We start from the raw sequence: 19,890 nt of genomic DNA on the forward strand, positions 1-19,890 counted from the left end.
GTGTGTGTATTATCTGCTTTCCTGTCTCTGTGTTATTGTTTCCTGCTCTTATTTGTATTGTCCTGATTACATCCTTGTTTAACAAAACACAGCAATCACTGCGGTTCACTCCCCTGTGTCTGGAAGGTGAATAAGTGCAAATCATTGACCTGTGTTTATTACAAACAACCAGCAGAAAATGCACACTGTGAGTACATGCTGTATTTTAGGGGTCTACTAATGTTATTCTTTTTATCATATATATATATATATATATATATATATATATATATATATATATATATATATATATATATATATATATATATATATATATATATATATATATATATTTATATATATTTATAGCATCATTGGCATTTAACTTCAAAAAGACTGATTACCAATATTTGGAGCGATACACGTGCAGTCAAAACGAAATTCTTGAATTCTGACTTATTCTTCAGGGTTGTCGACTGGTTGTTACTTGATGTTGACTTTGTTTAAGACCACAGAGGAACTACAGATAAAGAGAGGTGACTACATCAGAGCTAAAGTAATTTTAATGGAAATGGGTTCCGAAAAGATAACAGTACCAACAGACGGAGAACTGCTGAATATCGGACGCAATTATCAGCTAAAACTATAGTCGGTTTGCCCCTGCTGTATTTCAGAAGATATAGTAAGATAGGCATGAATAAAACAGATAGTTGTGCTTTTTGAAAACTGCGCCTGATTTGCATTCAGTTGTGTGTGCATTAGTGCCATCGAATGATTAAATTGGTTTATCAGATTAATCAAATGGTTGATGTGGATTAATTTTGATTAATCCCGATTAAATATTACAGATTTTTAAACTATATTCTTTGTGTTTCATTTTGCATGAGCAAACAGACTCAAAGAAGGGAATATGTATGTGTGTGTGTGTGTGTGTGTGTGTGTGTGCGTGCGTGCGTGCGTGCGTGCGTGCGTGCGTGCGTGCGTGCGTGTGTGTGTATGTAAGTCTACTTGGACAAACTGCCCGAAAAGCAGAGACATTTCAGGGATTTTGAGTCATTCTTCACTGCAGAAGGGTTAATTGCGTAAAAATTTTTAATCAGATTAATCATGATGATGGATTGATCTGAATTAACACGTTCATTTTGACAGCCTTAATGTACATCCTTATAAAGATGAGATATTTGCGGTACTGTTAGTACAACACCTCCTATTCAAGGTAGATAATTATTCATTTCACCTTCCTTCTTTATGGAAATGGTGTAAATCTCCTTCAGCTAGTCGTCTTGATTGATTGGTTGTCTCACCTCCACTGTTTCACAAAAAATGCAATCCTTTATTTGTTAGAGTTTATATCAGGGGATTGGAAACCAGTCGTCTCTTGGAGACAGTTGTTGAGACCAGCAGCATCTGGCAAGCTAAGTTTTAGTTTTGACTGGATTTCTTCTCCCAGCTTCAGTCCAGTCAGTGTTGTTTGAGGTCTGTTTGAATTAGTTTTATCAGCCTCTATGTTTCTTTATCTATCAGAGGACCCTCACTGTGTTACCTAGGCCTGCTGCATCTGTTTGGTTTGCCCCCGATTTACCAAAACGCCTCACTGTGCATGTGGGAGTGACGAGGTGAGGAGGTATTTGGCCACCTGTCAGGGTCATTCTGTTCACAGCCTACTGTATGTTCCCTGAAATGAACTTTAGTTCAGGCTGAGAGTGTATTTATTGTTTTTTTTCTGTTAGTTGGATTTCATTTGGCTGCTAACACAGAGCCAGTGGCTGACATGAAAGGCCTGAGTGGACAAACTGTTTGAAAGAACGGCTGCTGACTGTGAGATCGGCTTCCCACCAAACCAGTGTGTGCATGTGATGGAAGATTGAGACATTTTTATGCAGCATTGTGTTTGCTGCCAGAGTTACTGCCTCCACATACAATCAAGTTAGATCAACAGAAATCTTAATGGCTACAAAATGTGATAAACGCAAAATCTTTCTCTCAGAACTGTCTGGTGTCTGGATTCTCTGAAGATTTAGATACATGAGTGCTGTTAATTGAAATTCCAAATTGTATTTCCATGCAGATTAAAATCTGGACTGTGTGCAAAGTAGAAGTCATCCATAATGAGTATTTCAAGGTGAGTGCATCATCTGTGAATCCTGCAGCACACAGTCGTGTTTTCAGTGAACTTTCTTTAGCTTGTAGATCTGGTTATTGTCTTAGGAAGCTAACAGATTTATATTTCCGTATCCGGGCCTTGTTGCAACTCCATACACAAGCTGTAAAGTTAGGTGGAAGGTATCGTCAGAACTCAAATTACATAAATGTAAGTACATGTCAGAGCTAGGAATGTACTGAGAGAGCAGGAAAAGACGGGGATGTACAGATACCATTGGTTTTTAGTTGCAGTTGGTCTCTTGCCAAAACCAACATGTGTACTTACTCCTCTCTTCATTAAAGAGTGATACATGTCAGAACAACTTATACAGTTGAATCATGTTTTAAGCAAAAATGAAAAAGAAAAACAAACTCTCATACCAACATCTTAAATGTGAATTCTTACCTCTGTTACATGTCACTGTAAACTAAATATCATTGCATTTTGGAGTACATCTTGGAAAGTGATATTAGGGTGTTTCCCTGTTCTTGAGGAATTAGTATGAACATTTCTTGCTTTATTCTGAAGTATTAATGTGTTAAACAACTTACCAAACAACTGGCAGGTTAATCAATAATAGTCCTTAACTGCAGCCATACTGCATTGCATTTTTCATCTTTGTTTCTCCTAAAATATCTTCAGATTTCTGACGTTTCGCCTCCTGCATCTACCTGTTCAACTAACAAGAATCTTTACATAATGTTTCACAATAAAATCACATCACGTGCACTACTATCTAAGCATTTACGAGTACATGAGCACAGACTCAGACTGATAACTTGGTTGTTGTGATTGTGATGACTTCTTTCACCAGTAACTCCACACACAGCTTTGTGATGTATTGAATTGAATTTTAGGACATCGCAAATCTATTTCTTTTTTCTCCTAATGATTTTTGATACATTTGGGAGTTTCGTTACTTAGATATTATAATGATTGCATTGCATTCCAGTGCACACATTCCCACCTCAAAATAATCCAAAATAATGTGGATTACTTTGGTTGTGCAACAAAGGCATACAGTTAAACTGCCTGCTAATGGCGAGTACGATATATCCATAGTGTTGTTGATGTTACCAGAATAAACCAGATGCACAGGAACGACTGATGCACCTCAACAGAAAAGCTTAATTAAAACCTGCTGCTCATTATTCTGTGTTTTTTATTCAAAAATAGATCCAGAAACCATGAGAAATGACAGTTTCTCTGGTATTTCTCAGTGATGAAACCTTTAAAGAGACGCTTGCATGTTTTCTTTTAAGGTTAGGTAACTCACCCACCCTCCTTCTTTTCAGTCTTTTTTCTGTCAGAGGTCTTAAAATGGTTTCTTCAGACAGGTGGAGGAAGGAGTCAATAATACTGTCCTTGAAAGATGAACACGAGGAAACAGCGTGAAATTGGAATCAAGGTTGTAAAATTCTGTGTGCTTCGACGTAATAATGTATCCTGGATGTTCTCCACCTCAGGTGTTGAGGAAGCTGCATTTTATGCATCCATGTGTGTTTGTTGGTCATACTAGGAGCAAAATGTCACAGATATGAACTGCCTGTGAATCAAATAGATAGATAGATACTTTATTAATCCAGAGGGAAGTTCAAGGATCATCATCGTCGTAGAGGTGGTGCTGTGATGTTCAGGTTGTGTCTTTGAGGACTAATTCCATGTTCTGATAGCTTGTTGATAAGTGAAATTACCCAGAGACTGATTACTTCATCTACTGTTCCCTAATCAGTTTCTTATCTGTTGTTATTTACTCTGGCTTAAAAGAAGCACAGTGCTCAATCGCCCATTTGTTCTATTCACAAAACTTGTATGGTGGGGGGATGGTTGTGTGCTTTGCATTTATTGGTGTAAGAAATTCAATTTTGTGTTACATGTCTGCAGTTTTCTGCTTTTTTTTTCTGCTGCTGACTACTCAACTGCACTTAATTGCACTCAGGTTGTGTCTCATTTGTAAAATAATCTAATTAGATTGCCAGAATGAAAACCAGGAGGTCTTTCAACTCTAAAGAGGTGGAGAGTTTTTGGTTTTGAGCATCTTTGTAAGTGCAGTAGCTTGCCAGATTCCTATATATCTGAATGCAGGAGATTCACTAACACAGGAGCATGAACTCTTTGGACGAGCTAAAGGTGAAATACCTTCCTGAGACTTTTTTTTATCTGGTTAAGTCCTTGAATGGCATTCTAGTTTAACACTGCTCAGAGAAAACTGGCAAATGACCTTGAGAAAATAGGTTATTCTTCCTTCGTCCCATCATATGACCAGCATCAAACTATTCTGTGTCTCAGCCTGGGAATAAAGGCCACCCTGTTAGAGAGGTATCCCTGTAAGAAAAATGAACTCCTGTCCTTTTCTGTTAACATTCAGCGCCGATATAAGGGTAGTTTAAGGAATGGTTTAGGTTTTCTTTCTCACCTTTTCCCCAGTTTGAAAACTCACCTGTGCACTGCAGCCGTTGTCACTGATTGCACCACTGTTTCCAGGATTTTACAGCAGACAGACATGTGTTACCTCCAGGACACTTGGTGCTACCAGCTATAAGCTGCACTGGGAGACTTAAATGTGTAGGAGGTTTAAATCGCCTCTTTCCAGCACCTTCCCATACTGTTAAAAAAATAGCATGTGCTTGCTGTCATCCGTTCCCCCGGGTGACAGATTTGTAGACAAAAAGACTCTTTAAACAAAAACCAAACAAAACCAGCATCTCCTCAGCGTGCATGGTTGTGTTCAGGTCATGCTCCATTGCTACGCATGCTACACTGTGGCACATCAGCAGCACATGATGCATCATATAATCATATCATCTTCATCATGAATTTTGTCTCTGTTATCTTGTTTGACCTTTAGCGGGTGTCTTTGTTTCGGGAGAGTCCCTTTATGATTCTGACATCAGAAGATACCCATCCGTTTGGAAGGATTTGGAGTGTCGTCTTCATTAGAAGCTGTTGGGACTTTATCATAACCATGTAGGGACCGAGTAGCACGGGTTTCAACCGTGGAGCCGTAATCTAAATTAATCATGAGTTTCTAGTAGCAGAGGTACAGTGACGACTTGCCAAGACTATCACAGGAGCAGTTCCCCTCTGAAGGGGGCAGAGTTTCCTAACCGTTGACTTTTGACAGTTTGTCGGCTTAACAAAGAGGCATCAGTGACTGAAACAGCTGTCTATTGATGTTCACCTACCAATGCTATCACCATTCCTGCTTCCCGAATGGCTCTTCGCGTAACCCTGCATAGATGGCAGACGAGTGCTATGCCTTGCCAAAGAGCAGCCCACGATTTGGTCCGGACTGCTATCTGCAGCTAACCCTCATATCTGAGGGTCGTTCCTCTATCCGCCACTTGAGGACCCGATGGATGATCGTTGTCATTTCCACACCCCCATGTTGCAGACACCAGGTCTAAAAGTCTGTGCTACTGTCCAAGAAAGAGGTTGCTGATAGTCTTAATTAACATTGTGTGAACTCGTTTGAGAAGGACTTTAAAGTATAAATGTCATACTCTAGCTTTAATATCAAGAAAAGCGGAAACAGAGTTCAGCTTTATGATATAAATCAGTGATTGCAGTGAAAAGGACATACGTGACTTTAAATCCGTATGAAAAATTAAATCTATTCATAAATATTGACACTCAATAACAGGACACCCAGGTAGTAAAAAAATATTCCAACGTTTTCAGAAAAGGTTTTATTGATCTTTGTAGTTGAAGAATCGTCTGAACAAAAGCAGATACAAAAGCAGAATCATAGTGTATTGGTAAGATAGGTTTTCAAACATTGTGAGTTTAAATAAGAAATAGTGTGGTGTGATCAGACCAAGTTTTTCACATTGCATCATTGAAATTTTGCACACAGCGGTGACCATAGCAAGCAGAAGACTAGTCTGAGCTGCCCTACTTTGAACTTCTTTTTTTTTTTACCTCGACATAGGAGGAGGAAACAATAAATTACGGCCACTGCTGTTAAAGCTTTGTCCACTGGAGTGCTGGTCGTTGTTCGCTGAAAGGCCGACTAGTGAAAGTGTGAAAGTGTACCACTCCACAGACTGCAAAGTGCCCATGGCGGTGTGTGTGTGTGGCGGGCACCATTTCAGCACCAGGAAACTAATGCCAGCTGGCTCACAGCGATGACACGTTAGGTTGAGAGAGGCGTACTTTACAGGAATCTGGGACATGGCTAAGCCGGTGTGTTTTAAACTGTAATGTGCTCTTGTGTCTGTAATACCGCCGGCTGTGATGAAGTTCAAACTGAGAGGTTTGACATTTGTCATGACAACCAGAGGGAGAGAGAAAGAAGACAGAGGAGTGTAAAATACTAATTTGGCTTTGTGTTTCTCAAAGGGCCATTTACAATTTGCTGAGGCATTGTCGAGGAAAACGTTCTTTAGGCAGAGACACGCATCGAATTCTGGCAACTGCTTAGGGTTAAACCAGTTAAACAAAGGTTGTTGAATGTGTTGTCTGACTGCATGAGAAAATTAGGTGTTTAGTTGCTCCAAACAGCCAACCTTGGAGGCAGAATCTCCTGGAAGGAATCACTTGTGACACATTAAAGTGACAGAAGTAGGTGCGTAACAAATATTTAAAAAGATAAAAAGAAGTTCAATCATAGGTTCTTTCTCACCTCTGCACAGCTGACCAGTCAAGGCGAAAGTAGGTATAAATGTGAGACTGTGTGTTTCGGAAAATGATCAGAAACAGTCCTCACAGGTCTTAAAATGGAAAGGTGTAGGAGATTGGGGATTCCCAAAGACTCAGACCACTTCAGACTTGATGCACTTTTTTATGTGTATAAATCCGCCAAATACATGCCCAAAACATTCAGACCAAGCCATCAAAATGACACAAGGTTCAAAATTCAATACTTAATTGCACGATCCAAACCGTAAAACCTGCCAGATGGTTTTGAGAAGCATGTTACTTTTTTTGAAAACTGCCAAAATTTAAAAACTGCACCCAAATTAAACCATTTATCAAAAAAACCTTCTGTCAGCCATTGAAGTACTCATCTGTTGCACAGTTCTGTCGGAAAGTTTAACCCAATCTAAGCTTAAAATCGTGCCATTTCATCAAATTCACTTTATTCTACAGATTGTTTTTTTATTTGACTGAACTGTAGCTCCTGGCTGATCCTTTTGTCTAGTTGTTTCCTATCTTCTGTCTGAGATGTTTCCATACCTCACGTTTATCCCAAAGTTTCTCTTGACCTTTGTCTCATCTCACAGATGGTGGTTTGTGAGAGTCAGACTCTGCTCCATCACGTGACGTTATGCTGCATGATGCTTACTGGGCTATAGTGTGTATACCCCTTCATATAGAGAACTCTCTGTCCTCGCTCACAGCACACTCATGACCATCCAGATCAACCATGGGATTCTAAATGTCTGCCACCAACAAGACCTTATAGAGCACTCAGTCGATGCAATCAAATTGTACATGGCAGTCTTGTGTTGATTTAATGGAATTATTGAGTGGATCAGGTTTGCTAAAGTCCACCGCTCAAGAGGTACGATTCGCTGTTAGAAAGATGTATTTGTGAATAAAAATGTTGACGTTTGTAGCTGATTGCAAGTAAATTATGTTTACACTGAATGTCACTCACTAAATCACACAGGTAGAACAAATGAATGCATTTCCTTCCTCATCAAACCTACATTGTTTACGTCCGTGTTTATTTGTCAGCAGTCTCCCGTCTTTCCTGCCTTTGTCCAACCGTTCTGCATTACTTGGCTCATTGTTGCCACCTGTTGATCACCAGAATAGTGTGAGAGCATCGGCAGGAATCTGGTGGTCAAAAACTTCTTAGGGTACGTTTTTAAAGCTCCTACAATTGTTGGCCAATCAGCAGTGATTTTCATTGCATTTAAGTTTCCGTGAAGTTACTGAGAAAGCCTGAACTTTGCCTTGTGTTGTTTAGTTTGAATAGACGCCAAACCGCTTTGTGTTTTTAAGAAGGAAGCGGTTTAAAGTAAAGTTATTTTGTTTGGAGAGGGTGTCACACGGCTATCTGAGTATATGTCTTCCATCAGATTCAGGGGAGAAGATGCTAGAAAGGTGGGGAGAGAGCATAAATAATGTTGGCTGAGTTAAGGAGTAGGATGAGAATACAGATTGGACACAGCAGGCGAGAACAGTAACGGAGTCGCTGAGGAGGAACAGTGGAAGAAATGAGGTTAAAAATTACAAGGCTGCAGCAAATATGGCCGAAGGGGGGATGAAGGAATAAATTAAGGGCATGTGGGTGTGTAGATTAAAAAATCGGATCATATGGAGAGCAGAACAGATGGTAATGTGAATGTGGGAGACTCAAGAGCAGTAATATGTTTTCAGAAAAATCTAACTGTAGTCGCCCCAAAATGATACCCATCTAGTAGTTGACGTGTATACGGCAAAGAGGGTCACACATGCTTGGAATGTAAAAATGTGTAGGAAGGGCTCGGTTGAGGAGAACAGGGTGTACGAGGTGAAGGGAAGAGGGAGGGATGGCATTCAATGCAAAGAGGGGCAGGTCTAATGGGCAGAAGACAGTTGGGTGTCAACCTACGAAACCTCTGTATGGTATAAAGTGAAGCATGCAGAGCTTCCTCAGCGCTTGTGTTAGCTGTTCATCTGACCTGCGGAAAGAGGAATCTTCTGTCTGTGCTCCTACTCCTCTCTAAGTAAGTTTTCTTAAAGGGTTAATAAGAATTGGAATGTTTTTTCTTGAGATGTGCATGTGATCAATTTGAAAGGTGATACTGGAATTTCACAATCGCTTTTTTGAACTCAGCTGTTTGTTGCTTGAATTTGTTTTACTGCTCTTTGTTCTTGTGGCTGTTTCATATCACTCTGTAATGATTTATGAGACAACACAGAAACTAGGAAGCTGAGTTGTTAGTGCATCTGTGTCATACAGTTTGAGGTGTTTTGGCGATGCTGCTGGCATGCAGCCACTAAGTTTGGAGCGGACTTTAAACTGAACCTGTGAATTTTATCTATACTGGACTGTCAACTTGTTTCTGTTCAAATTCCTTCATGCATTCTGTAAGGTTGTCTGAGAGAAAAAAAATGCTTCTGTGGAAGTTGTAGAGGAATAGGAGCAGGATATGATTATTTACAGTGCAGATCAACTGGCCAAAACTGAAACTGACAACTGGAGACTCCCCAAAAGTACAGATGAAAAAAATGAAGATAAAACCAGCAAGAAAGCAACCCTGTGCCTCCTTATATTTGGGGTCCTTTGCAGTGGAAAAACTCACCATGATCTGGACTCCTGGAAGACGCTCCAGTTCCTTTCTAAGAAATAACAGCTCTTCCTACTCCAAGAAATAACAACTTGTGAATCAATCAACCTACAGCATTGGTTTGTTATCCAGTATATAAATACTGCATATTAGCAGTGGAGAAATACTTCTAAACACATAAAATGTTATCATGAACGGCACATTTCCTGCAAAACACATCACAAGCAAGATGCTTTCTTTCTAAAACACATCAGACATATGTGACTTTGATACTGCTCTGGATTTCATGAAACAACCCATTTTTAATTCTTGTTGGTCCATACGTTGAGGTTTAAATGTCTAGATCTAAAAAGGAGAGGCAGATGTCTGCTGATGATAAAGATGTCTGTGCTTGCGCGCTAAATGTTTTTCAATTTTAAAAACGTATTTCTTATCTGTATTTTGCAGACTTGGTGCCACCCTAATTGAACGCTGAACACGTGCCTCCGACTGTCTGACGAGAACCATGACGGCCATAAACGCACCACGAGACAAGTAAGAGACATGCTTCTATAAAAGACAAGAACCTGTCTATGTCCCAAGACCTATTAATGTTAGTTTCAATTTGTCCAAAATGAGGTTTTAATGAGACCCAGTAAATAACTTGATAAATGTTTGTTGATATTCAGATGAACGACTTCACTGAATCACTTTCATGTCAGTTTCCTTTTCCTGCTTTCCCAGATACAATGCAGTCTGGCTCATCTTCTTCATCCTGGGTTTGGGAACCCTCTTACCGTGGAATTTCTTCATGACGGCAACAATGGTAACTTGCAACATTTTAGTACAGTAGTAATCTTCTTAATATGAGAACGTCTGCAGGCAAATGGCACTTAATCTTTGGTAAGAGACAGATATAAGTGGAAGGAGGAGCTGTCGTGGAGCCTTTGTGGTTAGCAGGGAGTTAATTAAGAGGGTGACTTCACTTAGAGGAAGGTCAACTAACTTAGAGAAAGCAAAGATTGTTTGTTTGCCTTTCTTTCTAAAGCCACCTGGGTTCACTCAGAGTGGCTGAAATGACTCCGTCCAGGTGGATCTCTGTGGCAGCTTAAGCTTTGAGGGGTTAACCTCTTAAAATGTTGAATTTCCTTGGAAAGTTAATGTGGAGTCACCCTAGGAGGAAATTGTTGTTGTTGTTGAAGCTCTGACAAGGAAAAGTTGGAAAGCCCCTTTTGCAAACAGGACGCACTTTAAGAACATCGACCAGATATATAGTTCTACTATGACAGATAGTGATGCAACTGACCGTAGTCGATCTGTGATCCGTACAAATCCCCACCCACGGTTTGACATGCAAATGAACCATGGATTAATTGCAAAGATTAACCTATCTAGCAGCATTACACATCTCTCCTATTCTGGCTTCTCTTTATTGGCTCCCTGTCCATTTTAGAATTGATTTTAAGAGTTTACTGATCACTTTTAAAGCTCGCCACAGCCTTGCCCCTGGCTATATTTTAAACATGTTAACCCTATACGTCCCTACAAGCAATCTTAGATCCTCAGGTGGGTCCCACCTGGTCGTTCCGAAGTCGAGGCTTAAATCTCTCGGCTTTGGAACGACCTGCCTGAGGAGATAAGGCTCGCCGAATCAGTAACTTCTTTTAAATAATTTCTTAAAACCCACCTCGCCTTCAAGTAAAGTTCTCTTTTATCACTCGCTGCCTTTTTATCCCTTTTACAATGTTCACTGCTTGTCCTCCCTCTTTCTAACCTCCTGATCTTAATCTATTTCTATCTTTTATTTTCTCTTCAGCTTCTCTCTTAACCCTCTTGTGTGATGTCGTCTGTTTAAGAAGCTTTTAATTAGCTATCCATTCTGTACATTTTTGTTATTTTCTTATGTTCTACCTGTCAAAGCACTCTGTGAATGTTCTTCTTAAAGGTGCTTTATAAATAAAGTTATTATTATTGTTATTAAAGAAAGTTATCCGGATCGACTGTACTCTGCCTTTCCACCAATATTTCATGAAATACAGCTGGTAGGTTTTGCATAATTTCTTTACAGTCAGAAAAACTGCACAAAAAAAATCGCTCTAAATCACTCAGTGCAGAGATGCATTGACAAGATACAAAGGAACTGTATACGTGTGTCCAACAGGGCACATTGAGTTTTTGTGATACGTTGCACAACCAAAATCTCACGATCTTTAATCCTCTTTTGAGGCTACTGGGAAATACACCACATTTGTATTTATATTCTGCATCCTCCTATGTCTACCTCTTTTACTATACTTTCAGCTGTCAGTTTATTGGGTCTACTGTAGTCCTAGAATACACTCATGAGATGGAAATCCTTCTTAGTATTTACTATTTTTGTGCCATTGTCCTATCCAAGATTGCTCACTTCACTGGAATCTACGTTGTTAAAGACATAAAAAAAAAACAAATGACACTCAAAAGCCTCCATGAAGCCATTGTAATAATTGTGCGTTCTTCCGTCCTTCTCTTTAGTACTTCACAGAAAGACTGAAAGACCCGCCCTCCGACATCACCACCAATCAGACGGCCAACGTAACTTTGCAAGACGGAGATACTCGCAATGTGTTGGAATCAAAATTTAACAACGTGATGACGCTGTGTGCCATGGTGCCTCTGCTGATCTTCACCTGCCTCAACTCCTTCATACACCAGAGGTATCCATCCTGCTTCCTACTCTCATACTTCAGACCCCAAAAAAGCACACTGCAGATTTGTAGCTCGCAGTTTTCAGTCTTCTCTGCCTGCCTTCCTGCTTACCCTCTGGTCACCCCGTACCACTATAGGTAACACGATCCTGTTATGTAAACGTATGTCTGCTTTCTGCCAGTATGTTTTTTTTAATTAGAGTTGGATTGAGAGAGATCTGGGGCAGACCCGACCACGGCCGACTCTTCCACTGCACAAACACACCCAGGAATGCTATTTATGTTCCCCCCATCTTCTTCTTTACCTCTCCATGCCTCTCCTTACAACTTTTCCCGTTTTTCCTGCTACCTCTCTCTCTGTTTGTGTTCTTATACTACTATATTTGTGTTGTTTGTGTGTTTCTCTCTCTTCTTTTTCTCTTTTTATCAAGAAAGGCTTCCTCATCGAGACTGACTGGAACACACTCTAATTTTTCCATTGTAGGAAGTTCCTGGATTTCCTTAGAAGAGGAGGGCAGTGATCCTCTAACCACTTACAAAACATTTCAATGATGAAATCCACTTTTCTGTGAACCCTCTTTTGCTTTTTTATGCTTTTTTTTCTCCCACGACTCTTTGCTTTTAATATCACACAATAAATACAAGCAGCTGCATACGGTTAAAGTTCTTCATGTTGTTTCCACTCTGTGTGTTTCAGGATTCCTCAGAAGCTGCGAATTTCAGGCAGCTTGACGGTGATCTTTGTGGTCTTCCTGCTGACAGCGGTGCTCGTCAAAGTGGACGTGGCCCCACTGCCCTTCTTCACCCTCACCATGATCAAAATCGTCTGCATCAACTGTGAGTCTCCAAAGTAGTAAGAGCACGATTCTTCACTAATCGCTGCTGAAAAAGTTACCAATCTGTGTGAAAGAAACAGTTACAGAACACAATGAAGAAATGTAGCCTAATATACAGAACAGGGGTGTCAAACATGCGGCCTGCGGGCCAAAATCGGCCCTCCAGAGGGTCCAAATCCGGCCAACTGGGACGACTTTGTAAAGTGTAAAAATTACAGAGAAGACATTAACTGCAGTTTGTAAATTTGTGAAACTATAAATTTAAAATAATTTCTAGACCATGACAAGTTGTTTTGATCAGGTAAAATACTAGATTGTTCATTTTGTGTTTCCTTTTTTCCATTTTTTGTCGTTTTGCAACTTTTCTGTCTAATTTTTTGTCCCTTTTTTTGTTTTGTTTCATGTCGTTTGTCAAATTTTTTGTTTTGTTTCTCGCTTTTGCTCTTTTGTGTCTCATTTTTGTAATATTTTGTCTTGTTTTGGTTGTTTGTTGGCTTTTTTTTGTCATTTGTCTCATGTTTTTGTCATTTTGTTTCTCGTCTTGTGTTTCCTTTTTGCCTCACTTGTGTTTTTTATCTTTTTTTGTCATTTTGTTTTGCTTTATTTGTAGTTTTGTGTATAGTTTTTTTGTCGTTTTGTGTTTTGCTTTATTCGTTGCTTTGTGTATTGTTTTTGTCGTTTTTTGTCTTTTTTGTCTCGCTTGTGTCGTTTGTCTCATTTATTTGTCGCTTTGTAACTTTCCTGCCTAATTTTTGGTCACTGTTTTGTTTTGTTTCGTGTTGTCTCATTTTTTGTCATTTTTTTTTAATCGCTTTTGCCGTTTTGTGTCTCGTTTTTGTAATATTTTGTCTTGTTTTTGTTGTTTTTTTGTCGGGGTTTTTTTGTCTGACTTTTGTCATTTTGATCATGAAGTAAAATACTATATTGTTCAGTTCCAGAGACCTGTGACTGAATGTTTTGTTCCTTTGTAGACACTCTGTGATCTGGAAATTTTAATGTGTAAATGATAACTGAGGCTGAATTTTGTTGAAATTGAACTGATTTTTCTGAAGAAGTTTCAGAAAATTCATGATGTTTTGTGAAGAGATAATTCCGTAAATGTGAACATTTTCTGAACGCACTTTAATGCACTTAAACAAAAGAAAGATTTGGAGTTGGGGTCATTTATAGGTTATTTATAGATCTCCACAGAATGCAGTTCTGCCTCAACACGAACAGAAACCTCCACAAGGTTCATGAAGTTAAATCAGCTCCTCAAAAAACTGAAAATAAACATTAGAATCTTCATGAAGGAGGAGCATTAATTAACTAATGTACTAGATTAAGGACTGCTTTCACTTCGTTTTCACAGTGTGTTTATATAAATGATTATTTCCATATGTCTTGAACGTCTTTGATCAAAATCAGCTGCACCCGCTGTGTTGGGAAAATTCTCTCTCACACACACTTCCTCGTACCACACTGAGCTTCAGAACACACTCTGTAATCTCACTGTGCTTATTTATTTACAATGAGTCACTGTGCAGCAGGGATAAGCTCACCCCCCTCCTTATCCCCAGTGGGCCAGTCCTGACCCCCAGGACCTCATGTGGAACAGCCCATCATGTTTGATTTAGAGGGGAGGACGTGGTGACCTTAAAGCTTTGATATCTAAGGCACCACATTCCTCGTAGCAGAAACATGTTACCAGATTTCTGCAGCTAGTTCCAAAATTTCTGTATAGAGTGTAGCAATTCATCTGCGTGGTGTGAGTTGTGTGACAACTGGCTCTAACTATGTGTGAAGAGAGATAAAATAGTAGTTATGTAACGGTTACATCAACAAATTATTATGTTCTGAGAAGTCTGTCATTCTTTCTGTGTCTGTGTTTGTGACAGCAGATGTTTGTTTTATCTTTATCTGCAGCTTGTTTCTTTCATGCCATAAAGACTCTGTAAACTTTACTAATTCTTAAACTTGTCTTGCTTTCTGTTGGTTGCCAGCGTTCGGGGCGATTCTTCAGAGCAGTCTGTTCGGGCTGGCAGGGATTCTACCCGCCTCCTACACCACTCCCATCATGAGCGGACAGGGCCTGGCCGGCACCTTCGCTGCTTTCTCCATGATCTGCGCTCTGGCCTGTATGGCTCTCACAAAACACACAACAAAACGTGCTTGGAAAGTAATTAACATTCAGGAAAATATAAACAAATAGTCACATCTTGTAGAAGCAACACTTTCTCCAGCTCAAGTGTTTTCACTCAGGAGAAATCTGAAAACGGGTAGTTTAGGCAGCAGCGTCCTTATATGTGGCGTTACGGGGTGATATCACAACTGCAAACGTGGCAGTTTGGTTGACATCATGCCTAAAGCTCACAATTACTGTCAAATACATATTTCTAAAGTTACAATAAATGGCAGATATGATCGAGACATGATAAAGCGCTTTGTGGTGGAGCAACATAATACATGTGAGTCATCAAATTGAAAGCTTGGAGACGAGACGAAGGTGATTTTTCAATGGCAGCGTCTTCAGGTTTTAGTAACTCCAAAGCCGCATTTAAAGTGTCTGTACAGCGAGGTTAAACAAAAAAAACTCATTTTAACAATAATAATAATAATAATAATAATAATAATAATAATAATCATCATAATCTGCAGTCCTGCATTTAGCAAGATAAATGCGAAAAGGTGGCAATACAGATTCTTTAAAGAATGTTTTGAGAGAGTTTTAATTTTGGGGAGGGTGTTTGGTTCTCTTGCTGCCTCAGTCTCTTAAAAACACTGATGGCCTTAACATCCATCTGGACCCCTACAGACTCACCACAAATACACTTCCTCTAATGTAAAAATGGTTAAAACACATGTGGTGGACAAAAGAACAGAAGCGGCATACAATACTACCATAACAGTGGTGGTGATAGACGAGATGAAAGTTTGTTACACAAACAAAGTTAATGTGTTGTTTCTCTACTACAATAAAACACTAAATTTATGACAGAGAAATATGCTTTTCTTCTTGCACCAGTCGTTATGTTAGCTGCGATAAAACTTCAAAGGAACAGAAAGTTAAACCTACACAATAAAGGTTTGACACACTTTCACACACAGATGTGTAATATTAAATGTATTCAGTGTTGAATTGTGTTTCCTAAAGTTCAGCCGCATGTTTAGTTGTTAACATTAAATCCTGCATTCCACTCTTTGAATTCCACCTCGCTGGTTAGGAATAAAGAAGTAGTAGTTTAGAAGTCCCTTTTTCCACAGATTTTGTGCTGTGAAATCTTCAGGGTTATTTAGATGTTATTGGTTCAGTTGCATGTGGCTTGTTATCAGTGTTTCATTAAAACAGAGTTTATTTTTTTTAGCTTGGTAGCTCCAGCAGGCTGAATTTTATAAATCTCACAGCATAAACCAAAATACAGTACAATTTAAAATTTAGAGCTGGAATGATTGGTAAGCTGAGCTATTTAGATTATTTTTTTAAAAAGCCAAACATTTGCTCTTTGTTTTGGAACTTTTATTTTTTGTTTTATTCAACTGTAAATTAAATACAATTTGGATTTGAATTGTACTTTGGGAAAAACAAACAACATGATGACAACTCTATTTTGAGAGACTGTGGCTTTGTGTTTTAATCATTTTCTGGCCAGTCATAGACTAAACATCGAGTCAATTTATTAAGAATATATTCAGTGTAAGTTATAAGTATTAGAGTTTCTGCCCTGGTAACAACTGGAGCATCAAATGTGAGTTTAAAAGAGGACAGAAAGAATTCCTCCAGGACTTGTTTTAGAACACAGTGCAGTAATGATCCTGTTTGTCTTTTGTCTTCAGCTGGATCCAGACTGCAGGACAGTGCTTTTGGTTACTTCATCACAGCCTGTGTGGTTATTCTGCTGGCTATAAGTTCCTACCTCACTCTGCCTAAGATGGTAAGACCTCACAGTCTCTAAAATCTAAAGCTTCTCCAAACTTTCCTTCTCTCTGTTGTTTTAAAAACGAGGTATTTGTGTTGTATCTACTTTCAAATGTATTTTGATTTGACTGTAAATTATTTTGTAGCTTTCCAGAAAGCAGTTTGTGAACTTTAGAGAAATATTTTAGATAAGCGCTTTCTGATAAGTTCAGCTGAGTTTACTACATCTCAAGTAACACCCTGTGTTTCTCTTATCTTTGCTCATTCCGGTTGCTGTTGTTGTCTACAGGAGTTCTTCCAGTACTACATAGAGAGTAATAGATCCAGACCATCTGCTGATGAGGAGAACAAGATGGATTTACTCAAAAAAGGTAAAATAAAGAGTCTACACAGTTAGGGAGGGCATTGGTTATAGCATGTATAAAAGCACAGTTCTGCTAGAAATCACTGCAATTAAGTGGATTCACCTGTCTTTCAATTGTTATTTCAGTCCAGGCATATTCGTCTCCTTGCCTGCACAGAGACAAATATTACTCAGCAGAGTTAAATTTTTACAAAATCTCTACATTTCTCATCAGTGACGACCTTCTCTGAAACCTGTTTCCAAACAAAAGGTCTGTGTTACTCAGTGAATGTTCCCCCTGTTTCAGAATCTGACTTTTCCACTCATTGGTAGACTGAAGAACAAACTCAGATACATGAGAGTGAAATAAAGTAGCATCAGAGTAAAGATGAAATTTCAACCTCACATGGAACTACTGCAGATCTTTTTTCCTCAGTCTGCATAAACTCGATCACTGAGCAGCGTCAGTCTGTGGTGGTATTTATTTGTGGGAAACTTGTGTTATGTAACAACTGAAATCTAATGAGTATCTCCCACTTATCTGTTTTACTGATGGCCTTAACTCCAGGTGTGAAGTGACAATATACTGATAGAGAAATGTTTGTTTGTTTCCCAGAAAGTGCAGAGAAGCGACCAGTGGTGAATCTGATGGAGGATGAGGCCAAACCCAGCGTGTCTGTGTTCAACATCTTCAAACAGGTGATACAACAACTTGAACCCCAAAACCAACCAGTGGGGTTGAAAGACTGTAAAAATTCCACCATTTATCTGAGTTAGAAACGGTTTTGATTTTGAACTTTCAATGGTGTTTGAAGTAATCCTCTGTGACCTGTTTGGTCAAGAAATGTATTCAAATGTAAGCTTATCATTGGGATATTTCACCAAAACCACTTTATTCTACATGTTACAGAAAAAAAATTGCCAAAAATATACAGTAGTTTCACCAGATTCTGTAAAAAACTAAACATTCTGTGCTTCTCGTTGCAGCCATGAAGCCTTTAATGATTCTGCTGGAAACTATTGAACACCTGAGTAGTAAAATACCTACAGTATAGAACCTCCTGAGAGGTTCATTTATTTCCTCCGTGCTGGACATTAATTTTTGATCTATATCTTTTGACTCATTTGAGCTACCCTACTAAATCCTGATGTACTCAATAGAGGACATCCGGGCCTTTTGAAATGAAATCTCATGTGTTTGGTTGGAATGAGAGGAACTTTTCGTGCTGAGACAAGATGGAGACTGCAGCAAAGCACAGGCCTCCTGACTGTTGAGAATTTAATTTATGTTCATGTTCAGTTTAATTTAATTTCTTAAAATTTTATTCAAAAATGGATTGGCATTCTTGTTTTCTTGTCGCCGTTTTTGTGGGGGGGTTTTCGCTAAAAATCTAAAATTGTGAGTTGTTGTTTTATCTCCAAAAAGGCAGGAAATCGTAAAAACAAGTTAAATTGAAAGATGCTTTTTTTCCGCTCGGTTCTCAGGAAGATAAATCCACAGTATTAGTGACACCTGTGGACACTTTTCAGTGATTCATGCCTCTTTATAACTGTGTCATACTGCACAGAAGACATTTTTGAGTTCTCTGCACTGCCAGTCATGGTTGTTCTGTTTTCAGAACTAAAAAATCAGCCTGAAGTGAGTAAAAATGTGACAGGAATAAAAAACACCCAGAAACTACTTCAGAGGGTTAAACTAACCAACAGTTCTTACAGTCTGTGAGTTAGAAATACTGCATGCAGTTACAGAAGAAATACATCTCTGATATGTCACATTTGTAGTAAAAGACACTTCTTCCTATAAGATTAAGAAGTTCTGTAGGTCACAACTTATCTGTTTAGATGACCTCTTTATACACGTTCCACCTGCAGGACAAGATGCTTATCATGCTCCTCTGTGTTTTCTCATCAGATCTGGGTGATGGCCTTGTCAGTGTGCTTCATCTTCACCGTCACCATCGGAACTTTCCCAGCTGTGACCGTCGAGGTCAAGTCGACAGTAGCAAACGGAGGCACCTGGGGTGAGTCTGCATTTTTTTCTTCTACACAAAGATGCACTGTTACAGTAGTTAGTGATAATCAGACATGTGAGAGGAGAAGATAGCTGGGAGGGAAGATTTTGAACTCCTAAATTCTGGCAGTAATGCTGGGTGCTTTTTGCAACAGCGATGTGCTGTTTTCTGAAGAAAACAAGTAGCAGAAAGAACGAGAATAGTTTAGCGTATTCACACATTTACTGTTTATCATTAAAATCTAGAGACACCACCAGTCAAGATACAAACCAAATGAAGGTGACTTTTTACTGACTAATGTGTTAAAAGCTTTTTTAACTTACAGTAGTATGAAATGACTTGGATTCATTAAATTAGACTTCTTAGACTTTCACTGCAGGTCTGCATAAAGTGGCAAGAGACATTTGTTTTGCTTTAAAGGTCCAAAGCTTAATTTTTATTGTATTATATCGTTGATATAAACTTGGACATGTAAAATAAAAGCTGTTGAGATGTGAAAATCATGGTGAAATGCACCATCTTTGCTCAAATTTGAGCTAAAAAACTGAAAAACACAGTGTGGACACATCTAAGACTTGAGACAATATTGATTTAACAGCAGGAGAGTAATAATACCAGTAACGTTTCGATCAGTTCCTTCTAAGTCTTGCTTTCACGATGAAGTTCTGTCTGCGGCCACATAGGAAATCTACTAGAAAAATGATTTTCAAAGTGCATCTGCAATTATGCGACCAAAACAGAAAGAAGGTTTTATTTTACTGATAGCTGTTGGTTATATTCTCTTAAGCACATG

The 19,890-nt window shown here is 38.9% G+C and overlaps 1 protein-coding gene across 3 annotated transcripts in view; it reads left to right on the forward strand.

The window, feature by feature from the left end:
* LOC111562720 (equilibrative nucleoside transporter 1-like) overlaps positions 1 to 19,890 on the forward strand; it is a 51,309-nt gene that overhangs the window by 24,087 nt on the left and 7,332 nt on the right. For 2 of the 3 annotated variants that reach the window (XM_023261409.3, XM_023261408.3), the window contains exons 2-10: positions 9,793 to 9,879; positions 10,069 to 10,150; positions 11,839 to 12,020; positions 12,709 to 12,848; positions 14,830 to 14,964; positions 16,661 to 16,758; positions 17,032 to 17,113; positions 17,702 to 17,784; positions 18,998 to 19,106. In XM_023261409.3, coding sequence (XP_023117177.1) covers positions 9,851 to 9,879; positions 10,069 to 10,150; positions 11,839 to 12,020; positions 12,709 to 12,848; positions 14,830 to 14,964; positions 16,661 to 16,758; positions 17,032 to 17,113; positions 17,702 to 17,784; positions 18,998 to 19,106 — 940 coding nt within the window. In that variant the 5' untranslated portion in view covers positions 9,793 to 9,850. Of the gene's footprint in view, positions 1 to 8,652; positions 8,782 to 9,792; positions 9,880 to 10,068; positions 10,151 to 11,838; positions 12,021 to 12,708; positions 12,849 to 14,829; positions 14,965 to 16,660; positions 16,759 to 17,031; positions 17,114 to 17,701; positions 17,785 to 18,997; positions 19,107 to 19,890 lie in introns of those variants that run through there. The other variant, XM_023261406.3, reaches the window with a different exon arrangement.

The sequence above is a fragment of the Amphiprion ocellaris genome, chromosome 16 (genome assembly GCF_022539595.1).
Source record: "Amphiprion ocellaris isolate individual 3 ecotype Okinawa chromosome 16, ASM2253959v1, whole genome shotgun sequence".
Lineage (NCBI taxonomy): Eukaryota > Metazoa > Chordata > Actinopteri > Pomacentridae > Amphiprion > Amphiprion ocellaris.